This window comes from Neofelis nebulosa, chromosome 8 (assembly GCF_028018385.1).
Source record: "Neofelis nebulosa isolate mNeoNeb1 chromosome 8, mNeoNeb1.pri, whole genome shotgun sequence".
Taxonomy (NCBI): Eukaryota; Metazoa; Chordata; class Mammalia; order Carnivora; family Felidae; genus Neofelis; species Neofelis nebulosa.
Genome location: NC_080789.1, coordinates 24,513,026 through 24,528,171, shown reverse-complemented (window position 1 = coordinate 24,528,171; position 15,146 = coordinate 24,513,026). Strand labels below are relative to the sequence as shown.

Below are 15,146 nucleotides of genomic sequence, written 5' to 3'. Positions count from 1 at the left end.
AGTTGAGTGGGACAGGCTTGAGTTCTTCCACACTTACCAAGAGGATTGAGTAAAGGCCAAGAGTGCCTCCACTTGGAACCCTGAGGTAAAGGAAATGGAGATAGCTCTTTGTGCAGCTCTTTGCTGCTGCAAGTCTTACTGTAGAATCAGTGGATTAGAGGGATGGAGCTCATAACATCAATAAAATGGAAACTACCTCCTGTTGAGTATGTCCCATGTGCAGGGACCATGCTAAGAAGGCAAATTCACATAGGTCACATGTGACACAACTATTATTTACACCTACACAGCCTGACTTGAGGTATACATATTGCAGTGCACAGCCAGATGACTCCCTAGGTTTCTTCCAACTTCAAGGACCATGAATCTTGTTAGAGATGTTTCCTCTACTTTTGTCGATACCTTACTTTCCCTATGCATGGATTATGCTTAATGGTAACACCAGCTTAAGAGGGGCTGGTCTTGTGTTACCCAACTATTTGTTGGGCTGCAACCTGGCTTATAGGTGGATTTAAGGGGTTTTGTTTGTCTCAAGAATTTCTAGGGGTATACACAAATGCATCAGGGACTCATGGGAAATTAATATATTAGTTACATGGTATCTCTTTAACTTAGGCAAAAACTGTGTTTTCTACATTTCCTTCTCCATAGGTTTGACCTTTGCACTGGGAGACTGGACATATTATGCTGCAAACTGATGAATGTAACCAATGTATTACGGAAACTTAATTATTTGTATATACTCAAACCTGTTCTTCCTCAAAACTTAATCTTATTGGTTTAATATCCTTACTTACATAGATAGTGACTGTGTACCAGGAAGTATAGACCTCAGTCTGTGCTATCTAATGTGGTAATGACTAGACTGTATGTGGCTATTTAAATTTAAACTTAATTAAGATTAAGTAAAATTAAAAATCCAGCTGAAATAGTCATTTTTCAATAGTTCCAGTATCCACACATGCTTAGTGGCTACTGTATCAAACAACACAGACAGCACATTTCCATCATCATAGAAAGTTCTGTTGAATAGCTTGGATTTGCATAATAAAAACATTTCAATTTGTCTGTCTTCAGTTCTCTTCTATGTTATATTTTTATCACATTTGGTTTCCGGAAAAAGTGTGTAGTAAAATCTGAAAATACACAATTATTTTTCCATGTGCTGTTTGCAGGTTATTGAAGAAAAAGGAGAGTTCAGTGTTCCAAGCTGCTATGGAAATATTAAAAATGATCATGGTGGTTCTAGCCTTAATTTTGAGGATCCGTTGGATGATGTAAATGTGGTTGATTTGAAATGGATCCACGACTTTGTGTTAAAGTCTCTGGAGGTTTTATATCAAGTGGAAAAATGGGAGACACTAGTATCACTTGCCATCCAGTTCAATACAATTTCACAGTAAGTATCACTGTAAGGGCAAATGAAAGTGACAAGCGTTAGTTTTAAAAATGTATTTTAATGAATGTCTCCTTTTCAATGTATCTCTACCCCTGTCTAGTGAGAGATACACAGAGCAAGTGACACCGCTCCTGGTATATGCACAGCGCCAGCTTCTTCTAAGAATATCCAAGTTCAATGGCCCAGATGTTACCCAACAACCTTGTGCAAGATATGAAGCTGAATATGAAGAGAAGGTGAGTTTGGCTCTGTTATTCATGCAGTTGTGACTTCTAATGAGTGTACATATTAAATACAAAGATTTAGGGATCAGATAAGTATTATTTTCACGGAGGCATTTATCATTCATAGCAACAAACATTATCGAAAGCCTGCTACGTGTCAGTATTTTCCAGATACAGCGTAAACAAAAATTAAGTCCTTGTCCATAGGAAACTTATATTCAGATCAGAGCTGATATATTTGTTAGACACAGAGGGGACAATGTCTAGAGCCACAATACTTTGAGAGGCCCACTACATGTTTTAATTTTTTAAATATGAAGACAAAGAGTAACTTTTAGGTCAAAGAAAATGTCTTAATTTTTACTATTAATACACTTGTATTTATGCCAACATAGTCATAAAATATAATTTTTGATATTTTTGGTGGAGGTGTGGACTCATGAAGGCAAAACTGTCTAAGGTCCGTGAAAGTCATGGTGCAGCTTTGAGTTAGGTAGAGGAAAGGGAAGTAGCTTCTTTCATTTATTAATTTAATAAATGTGTATCAACTATCTAATACCAGAGCCACTGCATACAGTTTTACAAACTGTGTCCTGCCCAAGGGCCCCTGGTATATGTGAGGGCTGAAATCCAGTCCCTGCCTCACAAACCAGTCTGTGTGCTTGTGGTGTTGCAATCACACAATGGGGACTCCATTTTCTTCTTCTCACAGAGATTCCTTATGGCCCTTGCATATTCTTGATCCCTGCATGTTTCATGCAATGAGAATACAGCCTAAGTTCTTGCTTTATGGAGTTTAATTTTGGGGAGTAGAGGTAAGGCCAGATAATAAACATGTAAACAGATATGTAAAAAGATTTATGATCATTATCAATTTTCTGAAGAGAATAAAATCGGTCAGTGAGATAGGTGGGGTGGGAGGTGGAAACTTCAGCAAGGGTGATCTGGAAGGCCTCTTGGAGATGGTAACATCTGATGAGAAATAGCCAGTCATACAAAAGGAAGAGAGTTCCAGCCCAAGGTTAGGACAAGGGCAAAGGCCCTGAGGTAGGACAGAAAGAAGGACTGGATGACTGCAATGGAGCAGATGCGGGAGAGGGTAAAAGGAGGGGGGCTTTGCTTTTTCCTCTTCTCCCCAGTGTCTCATACTCTCCTTTGGGGAGCTAATTCAGTCTGTGGCTCTAAGCACCATCTTTATGATAATGGCTCTTGAAATTACAGCTCCAGTCTAGAGCTTTCTCCTGAATACTGTGTTGACACGTAATTGCCTGTATCTGTCAGGGTTCAGTCAGAGAAGCAGAACTAGTAAGATCTATTTTGTATCTGTCTATCTATTTTTCTATCTGTCATCTATCAAGATTTATTATAAGGAATTGGTTTCTGTGATTGTGGGGGCTGGCCAGACAAGTCCACAATTGTAAGGTGGACAGTCAGGATCATGAGGAGGAAGGAACCCTACAGGTATAGCCAGAAGCTCTTATCCTTAGGCAGTTGTGAGGGATGATGCAGTGAGGAGAAAGCAGTTGTGGACCTGCATGCTGTTTGGAGATTGGAGTCGGGAGACCTCCAGCACATCAAGGACTCATCTGCTTAGGTCAGGCCCACTGAAGATAATCTCTTTAGTTTAAAGCAAATTTATTAGAGACTTTAATTAGTACCGGCAAAATCCCTTCATAGTGGCAGCTATATTAGTGTCTGAATAGCTGGGATGACGTGTGTGTATGCTACAAAATGGATACTTCCCTCCCTTTGTTCTCATAGTTCAGCTTAACCAAGTTGACCCACCAAAAAACCATCATATTACCTAATCAATGTCATCCTTTGGAAGTTTAATAAACTTCTGAAGTTTAGTATACCTCAAACAAACCTATTCTGACAAGTGTTCCACACTTCATTTGGTGACAGCACTGTCCTCCTAGTTGTTCAGGCAAAACACCTTAGAGATATCCCGGACTCTTCTCTTGCTTTCATACCTCACTTCAAATTGGTTATCAAATCTTCTACCTTCAAAATGTGTTCAGAACCTGACCACTTCTCACTGCCTCTATCACTCCTTCTCTGATAGAGAAGCCACTGTTATATTTGCTTGGGTTCATGCAATGACTTCCTAATCAGTATTCTTGCTTCCAACTTCCCTGAACCCCTGCCTCCGGCCTAGTCTATTCTCAATGCAGCAGGTAGAATGACCTTTTAAAACCCTAAATCAGATCATGCCATTCCTTCTTTTTACACCCTATAGCAGCTTCCCATCTGATTCAGAGATAAAGTGAACATCTTTATCATAGCCTTAATGTTCCACATATCCCCCTGTGATTTCAGTGACTCATCTCTTATTACTCCCCTGCAGGATTCAGGGAAGTGCTCTGTTCTTTAAGACGTTCCTGTCTTGGTATTCTTGCGTTTGCTGCTCCCCTGCTTGGAACATTGCTCCCCACCCTCCAATATCCACACTGATTTTTACTCACCTTTCTCTAGTCCTTGCTAAACGTCACTTTCTGTATGAGATGAAGAAATTATGAGATATTCTGTATGAGATAAATTTATCCAGTATAAATTTATGTACCTGTTTGCTCTATTTCTGTCTACAGTGTTTATAAGTCTTCAATGTACTCTATAATGTACTCCTGTTTTGTTTATTGGATTTCTACTTCCTCTAGAATAAGTTCCATAAAGTAGGAACTTTGGTTTACTTTGTTCACTGTATTATCCTTGAGCTTAGAGTAGTGACTGACACATAATATTTATTTAATGAAGCTGGGAGAGGGGAAGGACCAGGTCAAATAGGGCCTTAATAGGCCATGGGAAGGAATTTGCATTTTATTAGACTGTTTATGTCTCATTGTACACACACCTACAAGGGGCAATCTACATCAGACTGAGATGTACACACACCTACAGCATCTACATCAGACTGAGATTCAAGGAGGTCTGTATTTTGAGAAATAGGTTAGTTCAAGGAGTAGGAATGGAGAAACAAGGAGAAGAGGTTCTTAGGCCTTTTAAAAGAATTTCTTTTTGTCTAAAGTTTTTCTGATTTCAGATATTTTACAATTTTAGGACTTAAGTATCTGTTAGAAAATAAATTTTTAAAATATTACAGAGGAAGTTAGTTCTGAAAAACTTCACCAGGGAAGTTTAAATTGCATTAATTATGGGTAGGGTGAAAAACTCAGCCACTGGAAAAGCAGCCTATATTTTAGATATGTTCTAACTTGCATAATGGAAGATATATTTAGACTTGTGGATTTATAGAATATCAGAAAATCGTATTTTAATTTCTCTACATAATTTGCCTAAAGCTCTTCCAGCTGTGCTGTACAAAAGAGATATAAAGCGGTATGTAGCAGCTTTTTTCCCTGAAGGTTCTCATGATCAAATGCTACTCTGCTAGTTTTTATTTGTAGCATCCTTTTGTACTTTTTTTTTTTGACAACTGAAAAATAAGTAAGCTAACTTTCTAGCTATAGATACCTGTCTAAGTAATATTTGTTTTCCTTTTTTAAGATAACCTGCCGAAATTTCATTGGGAAGCAGCTCAAGATTAATCCTCCAACAAGTGAAGAGAAAGATACAGGAAGCTGCACAGATTTCTTTAAAAAGCTTATCTATTCAGGTTGGAACCATTTTAGTTTGAAGCTTTTTTTTAAACCAAGGTTTGCTGTTGTGTTCTGCATGTCAGATCCTCCATAATTAAAATGTTTTCCAATTCTCTTTCACAGGTTTATTGGACTGAAAATAACCCATTTGATATTTACCATCTTCTGTTGTTATAAATGTCATATAAGGGGAATTAAAACATATGTTTTGATTAGTTTAATCTGTAAGTTGAAGAAGGGAAAGGAGAGAAGGGGAAAGGAAAATTATTTGAAAAATAAGCATGGAAAAAACTGTTTTGCACATTTCCCCTGTTTTTATCTCACTTGGGAACTTTTCAAATTGACCTTTTACTATTTTCTTTCAAGCTGTGCCCTGACTTCCGTAATAACTCCCATAATCAATATAGATTGTTCTGTTGGCTATATCCTGGTCAAGTTGTAAGTCTTTTCGCTAGAGCACATGAGAAGACGAGGGGACATCATGGCTCCTTTGCTCTTAGCTGAGAAGCTCTCTTGGAATATTTGGTCAGTGCAGCCTGTAGGAGAGGCAATAGAAAAAAGATGAATATGGAGATAATGCCTTCTCACAATTGCACTTTTCATGTGTCTCTGTTTCTGGTATAGGAAAGGAATGCAAATCTTCCCTTTGACATGTTACGATTCTTTCATTTATCTATTGATTTTATGTATGTATGTCAGTATGTATATAATCATTCATTCATTTAGTGCATCAGTTAGGTGGCCATTCAGTCATTCAGCAAACATTTACTGAGTGTCTACTGTGTGGTAAGTCCTGTACTAGGTCCTGAGATTACAAAGAGACTAAAGATTGGGTGAGGCTAAAGATTTATTACACTGGAATTTACAACCCATTGAAAGAGACTGGTAAATAAGCCAGAGATTATAGTATCAGGTGATAAGATCTGTCATATTATGACTACCCCTGCTGCTTCTGCTGTAAGCAACAGTAAACAGCATCGCTGTGCATGTAGGTTAGTGGAGCTAACGTAAAAAGGAAAAGGCAAAAACTGAGGTTAGGGAGGTTGGCAGGAGGGTCTTAGAAGGCAGGATAAAGAGATTCAGATTTACCTGGAGAGCTGAGTGGGGCTAGTTAAAAGGATTTAAAGAAGGAAATAAATGATCATTTTTGTGCTTTTGACAGAACCTCAGGCAGCAGTGTGGGGAATCAATTGAAAGCATACCACATTGGAAGCAGAGGAGTGGGTACGCCTAACTTGTGTAAAAGGCGTAATGAAGTCTTGGACTCAGGCAGCGAGAATAGAGGAGTAGACAGATATGGGAGAAAGGCTGAAGAAGTCCACAGGACTGATTCTATACTGGTTAGCCGTAGAAGGGAGGGGTCCACGATGCCTTGGTTTCTGGCTTGGGTGGCTAGATAGATATCATGTCTTCACACTACAGGGAAAGTGAAGGGAAGAGCAGGTGAGAGAAAGCTACTTTGAAATTACTGAGTTTGAGGTGCCAGGATGATAACTGAGTAGAACTATCTAGTATATGCTTAGATAGACTGGTCAGGCCCTCAGCAGATTTGTATTTTAATCATCAATATAGTGGTGGCGGTTGAAATCAGGGGCTTGTGTGAGGTCACTCAGGGAGAGTTATGTGGAGTATAGACCTGAAGATGGCTTCACTTTGGAAGTTGAGTCATCCAGAACAGGCCATGCTATACAGTAGTAATAAACAATCCCCAAATCTTATTGCTTTCCCACAAGGGAAAGTCCATTTTATTGCTCATGCCACTGTGTTCAATGGGGTTGAGTACTGAGCTGCTTCTCATCATAGGTTAATAGAATCTCCATCTTGACACAAGCTTCCATGATTGTTTCCAAGGCAGGAGGGATAACGCTAATTTACCCTCTAGAGGAGCCATACTGAGAGGATGGGCAGAATGGAAGGAGAGAATGGGCCCAAACACAGGAATGTTTATAGGTGGTAAGGGCAGAAGTTGAAGGTGTTCTCATTGGGTTTTGAAGATTTTCTTTTTTTTTTAAATTTATTTATTTATTTATTTATTTATTTATTTATTTATTTATTTTATTTTTTAATATATGAAATTTACTGTCAAATTGGTTTCCATACAACACCCAGTGCTCAAGATTTTCTTAATAAAGCAAGGGGTTGAGGGCATAGCCAAGGTTGCTAGGGTGGGAGATTTCAGGAGGAATGTGAAAGAGTGGCCTGGACCCTGAGGGAAATAAAAGGAAGACAGAAGGGCTTCAGAGCAGTGTGGAGGCTCCAGTTGAGTGAATTGGTAACCACAAACTTGTGGGTTTTACTTCTAATGATAAATCAAATTATCCTTTCATACTCATTAAATAATGGAGTTCTAATCAGGTTGTGATTTGTCCTGAGTATATGTTCTTCTTTTCTTTTTTTTTTCTTAACGTTTATTTTTATTTGAGAGAGAGAAAGAGACAGAGTGAGTCCCAGCGGGGGAGGGGCAGAGAGAGAGAGACACACACACACACACACACACAGAATCTGAAGTAGGCTCCAGGCTCTGAGCTGTCAGCACAGAGCCTGACGTGGGGCTTGAACCCACGAGCTGTGAGATCATGACCCAAGCCGAAGTCGGATACTCAACTGACTGAGCCACCCAGGCGCCCCTATGTTCTTCTTTTCTTGATCATACCTGTCAAACCTCTGGAGATCCCTCAATTTGGGATCTATAACTCAGAATGTGATTTATATTATCCCTTCTGTCCTGAAAAGAATGGGCAACAAATGTGAGGAAATGTGTCAAAAATGCTTATTATCAAAAATGATGATTAGCACCTAAGGGCTAAGAAAAACATGCCTAACAAAATTCTAGACCTGTGTGGCCAGTAGGTCTTATTGATGATGGATTCAATATGTCAGAAAAGCACTTTGCCTACTTGTTGTTAAACTTACATTTGGAAAGGCAAGATGGTGGGTAGTGGAACAGAAAGGAAGGAAGGTAAAGTCAGGCTACCATGATTATTTGGGTTAATTCTCAGTGGTGGTGGAGGTATAGTCCATTTGAGCAATGACTACAGCAGGAATATAATCTAAAAAATATTGTAATGGCAGTAATAATGAATTGGGCCAGGCACTATATTTAGCACATTATAACCATTAGCTTTTTAAATTTTTGTAATCTTAAGAGATAGATATTATTATGCTTACATTACAGATGAGAAAGTTAAATGTTACTAGTAAGTTAGGAACTACGATTCAAACCTTAGTCTGTCTAATTGCTCAGCCCATACGCGTTCCACTAAACTACCTGGCCTGTTCACCATTTGTCTCCTCTCAGATTAGTCTCTCCTCTAAACTTATAGCACTCAAAAAAGTTTTGCCATATATCAGTGGTCATGGGGAGACAGATACTTTATCCTGACTTATTGTAGTAGTATGGTAGTTTTTAGATGATCCTGCATACTAATTATAAGTTTTACATTGACCCATTATCATTAAAATCTTGACATCAGACTTAAAGCTCTTTATAACACTCTAGGACCTTTGTGACTAGGAGCATATTTTGGCCCACACTTTTGGGCTTATTTGACCAATTTTTAGGATGGTGATTTTTTTTTCAGTGTACTGAACTTAGATCATTTTAACACATTTATAAGCATGATGGGTCTTATGTATGTCCTCATAACATGTTTGCAATACTTTTGAAAGACCAAGTATACTCTTGATGGTTTCCACACCAGATTGCTGCTTTAGAACATCATAGATTTTCTTTTGGCATAACAGCATTGGGTGGTAATGCTTGATACATTTAATTCTTCAGAACAGATATTGTAATGCTCCAGTGCCTACAAACATTTGGTGTTCTCATTATTTAACAGCATTCTATTCTCCCTCTAACTATTTAATAATGCATATGTAATTTGGTATAGTCTCTGTAGGATGTAAAGAAGTGAGAAAACCTCACTTTATAGATTATTTTTTGTATGGATGAGTAACTTGCCTGCTTGTTAAGCTTCACAGGGGAGATGACTCTGTGAATATGCCTTTTATTGTAGCTGTTTTTGCATTCTGTCTAGGATCTGTTTCTTGAGTTTTGATCTTATTGGTATTTAAGTTATCTCTGATAGGGTTCTTCAGTCTTCAGGTATGTTGGAACTTTCAACCCTTTGGCAGGTGTGTTTTATTACAGCCTCTGGGCATTTGGACTGATAAGATCATATGTGTAGAAAGCAGCTCAATCTTATATCACTCCCAGGGGTTCTTCCTTGGTGAACCTATCTCTCAGGAGTCATTGGTGCTTCAGTTTTAATGAGTACATCAGTACAATAAGAGACACAGCAATTCTTTTTTTTTTTTCCTCCGTCCTCTTCCTCTCCTCTTCTTCTTTTTCTCCTCCTTCTCCTTCTTACCCACCCTCCTCCTCTTTCTCACCCTCCTCCTCTCATTCTCCTTCTTTTTCTTCTAACCTATTTCAAACTGTTGAGGTTATTAGTGCCTTTGAAATAGTTTCTTGAGTTATTCATGGAAGTCTTCAGAGAGGAACTCCCACTTGAGACGGGGAAGTATGGACAAGCCTCCGAAGCTAATGATGTGTCTTCATTGCTTTCACTAGTTATCGCATGTTGATAGCACAGAAACACCAGCAGAATCCTTGTTAGAGCACAGGAAAAAAGGTCTTCTAGGGCTTGAAAAAAAAGAAAAAAACCCAACAAACTGAAATGTAGTTTAGGAAAAAAAAAATAAGGAGGAATGATTTATAAGCAGATATTTGATAAAAAGTGGAAGGATGATTTTATTGAGGTCTCACATTTTAAAGATTGCAAACATCTCCTGTTCCTCCTGTCCTTCTGATTGTCCCAGATAGCAGATGCCTTTGCGAATTTTTATTCCAGAATGAAAGCTCCATGAGAGCAAGGCATGTGTTTGTTTTGTTCACTTGTATCTCTTCCATGACTGGCAGAGTGCCTACTACTGGTAAGTGCTCAATATATATTTTAAAAATATATGACTAACAGACAATATGTAGCTGCCGTCTATTGAATGCTTACTCCCTGCCAGGCACTATGCTAGACACTTGACACAGGTTAAAACAGTAATACTCAGAGGTAAATATTATCATCCCAATTTTAACAGAGATTGAAAAGTAAGGCCTAGAGGAGATAACTGTCTTAAAATAATATTCCATGAAAGCTTCCAGCTTCCACCTTTTGCTTTACTTTCTTAACTTCTTTCCTGGAAGGAAGCTCTTCCCCTTTCAGTCTTTAAGGAGAAAAAGATAAAAGCCAAGCTCATGAATTCTTGTAGGAAAAACACAGAACAGGAACCTTATAATCTTTAGGGCGTTATGTGTAAGAGTGGGGGTCGGAGGCATGCCTTGTCTGGATCATGCAGGACTGTGCGTGGGTAGAGGAATGGGGAACTGAGGGAAAAAATGGTGGGCGCAGGACAAAGTGGACAAGAGGGTGAAATTGGTAGGGTAGAAGAGAGCTCCTGGGGAGTTAATAAGAGCTTCTGTCACCTAAGTGTTAGATTCTCTTCAACGTGTGGTAGGCAAGAAGAGTGAACTTCCTGGGGGGACAAGTGGTTCTCTCAAGGTGGCCATGTGCTGGGTTTGACCAGAACCTCCAGGATTTCTAGACATTTCCATCTACTTTGTCGTATATTGAAAGATGTCTCTATGACCATAGAACGTAACTGTGCTACTATTTCCATCAGGACCTCCCTGGGCTCACGAGGACCCCAGGCTTCTTCTCTCATTAACTTTTCTTAGGCTTATTTATGTTCTAGTCTCAAAGGTTTCTGTAGTCAAATTAGCAGCCCTCAAATCTGGGTCATTGCCAGTTACACAAGATTTGATGCCCTCTGGCAAACTATCTGGAAGAGGCACTGGATTGGAAGAGTGGTTGTCTCCCATGTCTTCTAAGGGCTTAAAACAAGTTGATGCCCTCAAGTTTACTTTTCCTCCTTTGTAAAGTGTGAGTAATAGCTATCTCTACTAATTTGTAAGGTGTTATGAGAATCAACTGAGATTAAGATCCATATAAGTGATTATTAATAAAGTTAATACCAGCCATTTAGCTTTGAAAATATTTATCAAGCACGTATCACACAACAGGCACTGTTCTAGGTCTGGGTTGATAACAGCAGACAAAATGGACAAAAATCTCTGCCCTCATGGAACTTGCATTCTTGTGGCAGGAGACAATCAATAAACAAACAAAACACATCAGTAGATGATGAATGCAGTGGAGAAAAAAGAAATGTGGAGATTGGGATCACCAACTTAAATAGGGTGATCAAGGAAGGCCTCCTGAGAGATTAACAGTTAAGCAATAACCTTAAGGAGCTGAGGATGCAAGCCATGGGGATATCTGAGGGAAGAATGTTCTCGACCAACGTGAACCACTGGTAGGGGTTTGCAGAAAATCCCTTTGTATTGCTTTAATTTTTTTTCCAGTGAGGCAGGAAGCAAGGTCATTGACCTGGAAAGGACAGGGAAGAGGTAATTCCTAACTTTTTTCTTTGCCACATAGCCAACTGACCACTCTTCTGTCACTTCTAACATTGGAATGTTCCCTGTGTCCCTCCCTCATTTCCACTGCTACCATCTTAGTTGAATTCAAATCACAATATCTGTGGTGTAGCTTCAGTCCCTCAGCTGCCAGCCTTAATCTTTCTTCTCCTTCTCCTTCTCCTTCTCCTTCTCCTTCTCCTTCTCCTTCTCCTTCTCCTTCTCCTTCTCCTTCTCCTTCCCCTTCCCCTTCCCCTTCCCCTTCCCCTTCCCCTTCCCCTTCCCCTTCTCCTTCTCCTTCTCCTTCTTCTTACAGTACTGTAGGTATTTTTATTGAAAAATGTCCATCCTTAGGAAGGCCAGGCTGGCACTGGAATGGTGGCAGCAACAGGCCGGGCCCCGGGAGGTGATATTCCATAGCCTGGTGGCTTTGGTTTATTAGCCGCAGCCACCAGGCAGGCTGCCACCCTCCTCTTTTTATTACAATCTGCTAACTCTTCCTAAAATACCAGTCTCTTTTTGTTTGTCCTGCTCAAGACCCTTCCTGTACTCCTTATTAGAAAGGATGAAGGCGACTTACAGAGGGAGGGCTTCAGGACTCAGAAAACCCCTCCTTGTTCAGCAGGACTGGCCATGTCATCTCACCGCGCCCTGACTTGCCATCCTGACTCCTGCTTCCATACCTATCCTTGCACAGACCAGTTCTGTGACCCAGGAGAAACCACCGGACTTTCTGTGCCTTTTTTCCCTCCTCTGTAAAATAAGGATATCATGGTATGTACCTTTTAGGGTTGTTTTTAGGATTTGATGAATCTATCAGAGTAAATTATATAGAATAGTTCCTGGTATAGTATAAGTAAATGCTCAGTCGACCTCAGCTATTCTTATTCTAACTACCTCAACCCCCTCGCCTCCTTCTTCCTAATCAAATCTTTGCTCTCCTTTAAGACACAACTGACATATCTTCTCTTGCACGAAGTCTTTCTTGCACATCCTCTCCTCCCTATGCTGGTCTCTCTTCTCTTTCCCTCGTTTTGGCACATAACCAAGAACTCCCTGGAAATATGAGTCTAATACTCCGGGGTCAGAATGCTTCATCTCTTCAGCTAAACTGTGAACTCTCAAGGGCAAAGGTAATACCTCTTAGCCTCCTGTGGCCCCATTGCCTTGCAAGTTGCTGTACTATCAAGTCCTCAGATTTTACAGGGGCCATTCACCTGTTCAACTTGTTGAAGAACTAAATTCCTTTGTTATTTTATCAGAAGCGTGTATTCCTTCTTTCCTGTGTGCCCGTTTCACAGTGTATGGCTGAAAATCTGCAGCCTGGTTCCTGACACCGTCACTTCTTCTCCGGGGACCTCGTGGCAACTCTCCGCTCTTTGTGGCCATTTTTCAGTGCTGTTTTTAGTTCCACTCCCTTTTATGGCCTCATCTTCCTTTCCTCTGCACCCTCCAATATTAGAAACCTGTCTTTCCCTTCTCTTAAGAGAGCACTTACCCATCCAAGCTTCTTTGTTTCCTCCTTTCGTCTCTTTCCCAAGGCACCTCTGCTTTGAAGAGGCTGCTGAAAAGGAGTAGATTATTTCATCTTTTATGATCAGCAAAAGAAAAAGTAGGAGGCTTCATAAGGAAAATTGGCAAGATCTAAAGTTATTTGCATTTCATAGGAATCAAAAGTTTTCTAAGTTTTTTTTTTCTTTTTTTAAAGAACTTTCAAATATACCACAAAAATTTGATCTGAACGTTGAAACACCTGCTGCAGACCTGGGGGCTTTGAATTTAGCAGCTTTAGTTTGGGACCAAGACATTCTCTGAATTAGAAAGTCTTTTGCTACTAGTTGGCTTGCTGCAGCATTTCATCCCCCGGTATTCTTCTCTTTCCTTTCAGAATATAGCCACGCCAAAGAGCTCATCTGTGTGCCCGTGGACGTGACAGACACTTTGCGATGTTTTAGACAGACTTTGGAAAAATCCAAATATGATAGCAGATCAATCCGACACAGCAGAAAATTGCTTTCGTTATTCCTTGCACAGACACAAGGTAAAATCCTTGCTCTATACCCCTTGCTTTTTATTGAAGGGGGACCACTACCCTGTGGCTCTACCAGATTCTGCCATAGACCCCTCCTTTCCCCCACTTACATGCTCACTCCCTGCTGCCCCTCACTTTCTTCCTCTTGTCTAGTGGATCACATCTTCTCCCTCACGGTTTATTCCTAACCAAAGACTGTTTCACTCATCTGCTTTCATGCTTTCTGTGAAACTGGCATACTCCTTTGAGTAGATGCAAGAAGAGTATTCGTTAATTTTTTGATATGGTACATCTATGTTCTTATCCTTCTCTTTGCAAGTGTGGTGCTATAGTCATTTAAAATTTTTTTTTCGTAAGTAGATGAATTGATTCATACTGACTTAACTAGAACTCTACCAAAACCCCACTTTATCAGTGTCAAGGAAATAGATGCATTTTAACATAAGCATCAATACGGTTTCTTATTAATACCATAGATTTTGATCTTAGAGATTTCTTTTAGCTCAAAACAAGATATTCACTATCATTGGTCACATCATATTTATTTGTTTCTTGCCTCCTCAACATGCATTGATTTGTGAGCCCAATCAAAGCAGGGCTTTGAGTGGTTAATTGGTAACTCCAGAGGGGAAGAATGTACTCAAATTTAGGTGGGGAAAAATCTTGACTTATGTATGTTTGGGTTATTAAAAATGTGTTAAAGGGGCGCCTGGGTGGCTCAGTCGGTTGAGCGTCCGACTTCAGCTCAGGTCACGATCTCACGGTCTGTGAGTTCGAGCCCGGCGTCGGGCTCTGGGCTGATGGCCCGGAGCCTGGAGCCTGCTTCCGATTCTGTGTCTCCCTCTCTCTCTGCCCCTCCCCCGTTCATGCTCTGTCTCTCTCTGTCTCAAAAATAAATAAACGTTGAAAAAAAAAATTTTAAAAAATGTGTTAAAAATACTAATACATGTTTACAATCCTTGCTGTTTAAATTTATTGGAATAATAAAAATAAACTTCAGGAATAAACTTAAATTAATAATCTTAAAATAACTGTATTTTAAAGTTATTAAAACTAGATTCAAATGTATACCTAACATGCTAATATTTACTGAACTGATCTTTCAGAATTTGACCAATTTTATTTTCTTTACAATCACTGACAGAAGTTTTACTTATGTGTGTATGTATTTTTTGTTGTTGCCCCTACTTCCCCCCCAAAAAGCACTTGCCATAGCACGTACCCACAGGTTTTGGTTGTATTGTCTATAGACTCATATTAAATCAGCTCTCCATATCATGTCTCAATTTCTTTCAATTATGGCATATATTAATAATGGCTAAGGGCATGAATAAAAACAAGCAAATACAATTCCTCAGAGTGGATTAGACCTGTTCACCCTGAACCTCACCTGCTATTAATTCTCAGCAGTTTATCCCAGTCC

General features: G+C 39.6%; 1 protein-coding gene across 5 annotated transcripts in view; it reads left to right on the top strand.

Annotated features, from left to right (window-relative positions):
- CFAP54 (cilia and flagella associated protein 54) overlaps positions 1-15,146 on the top strand; it is a 288,646-nt gene that overhangs the window by 151,330 nt on the left and 122,170 nt on the right. For all 5 annotated transcript variants that reach the window (XR_009265430.1, XM_058741709.1, XM_058741710.1 and 2 more), the window contains 4 exons: positions 1,176-1,399; positions 1,500-1,635; positions 5,128-5,236; positions 13,580-13,732. Coding sequence is in view for 4 of the 5 variants with exons in the window: in XM_058741709.1 (XP_058597692.1) it covers positions 1,176-1,399; positions 1,500-1,635; positions 5,128-5,236; positions 13,580-13,732 (622 nt within the window). In the remaining variant the exon portion in view is untranslated. The remainder of the gene's footprint in view (positions 1-1,175; positions 1,400-1,499; positions 1,636-5,127; positions 5,237-13,579; positions 13,733-15,146) is intronic.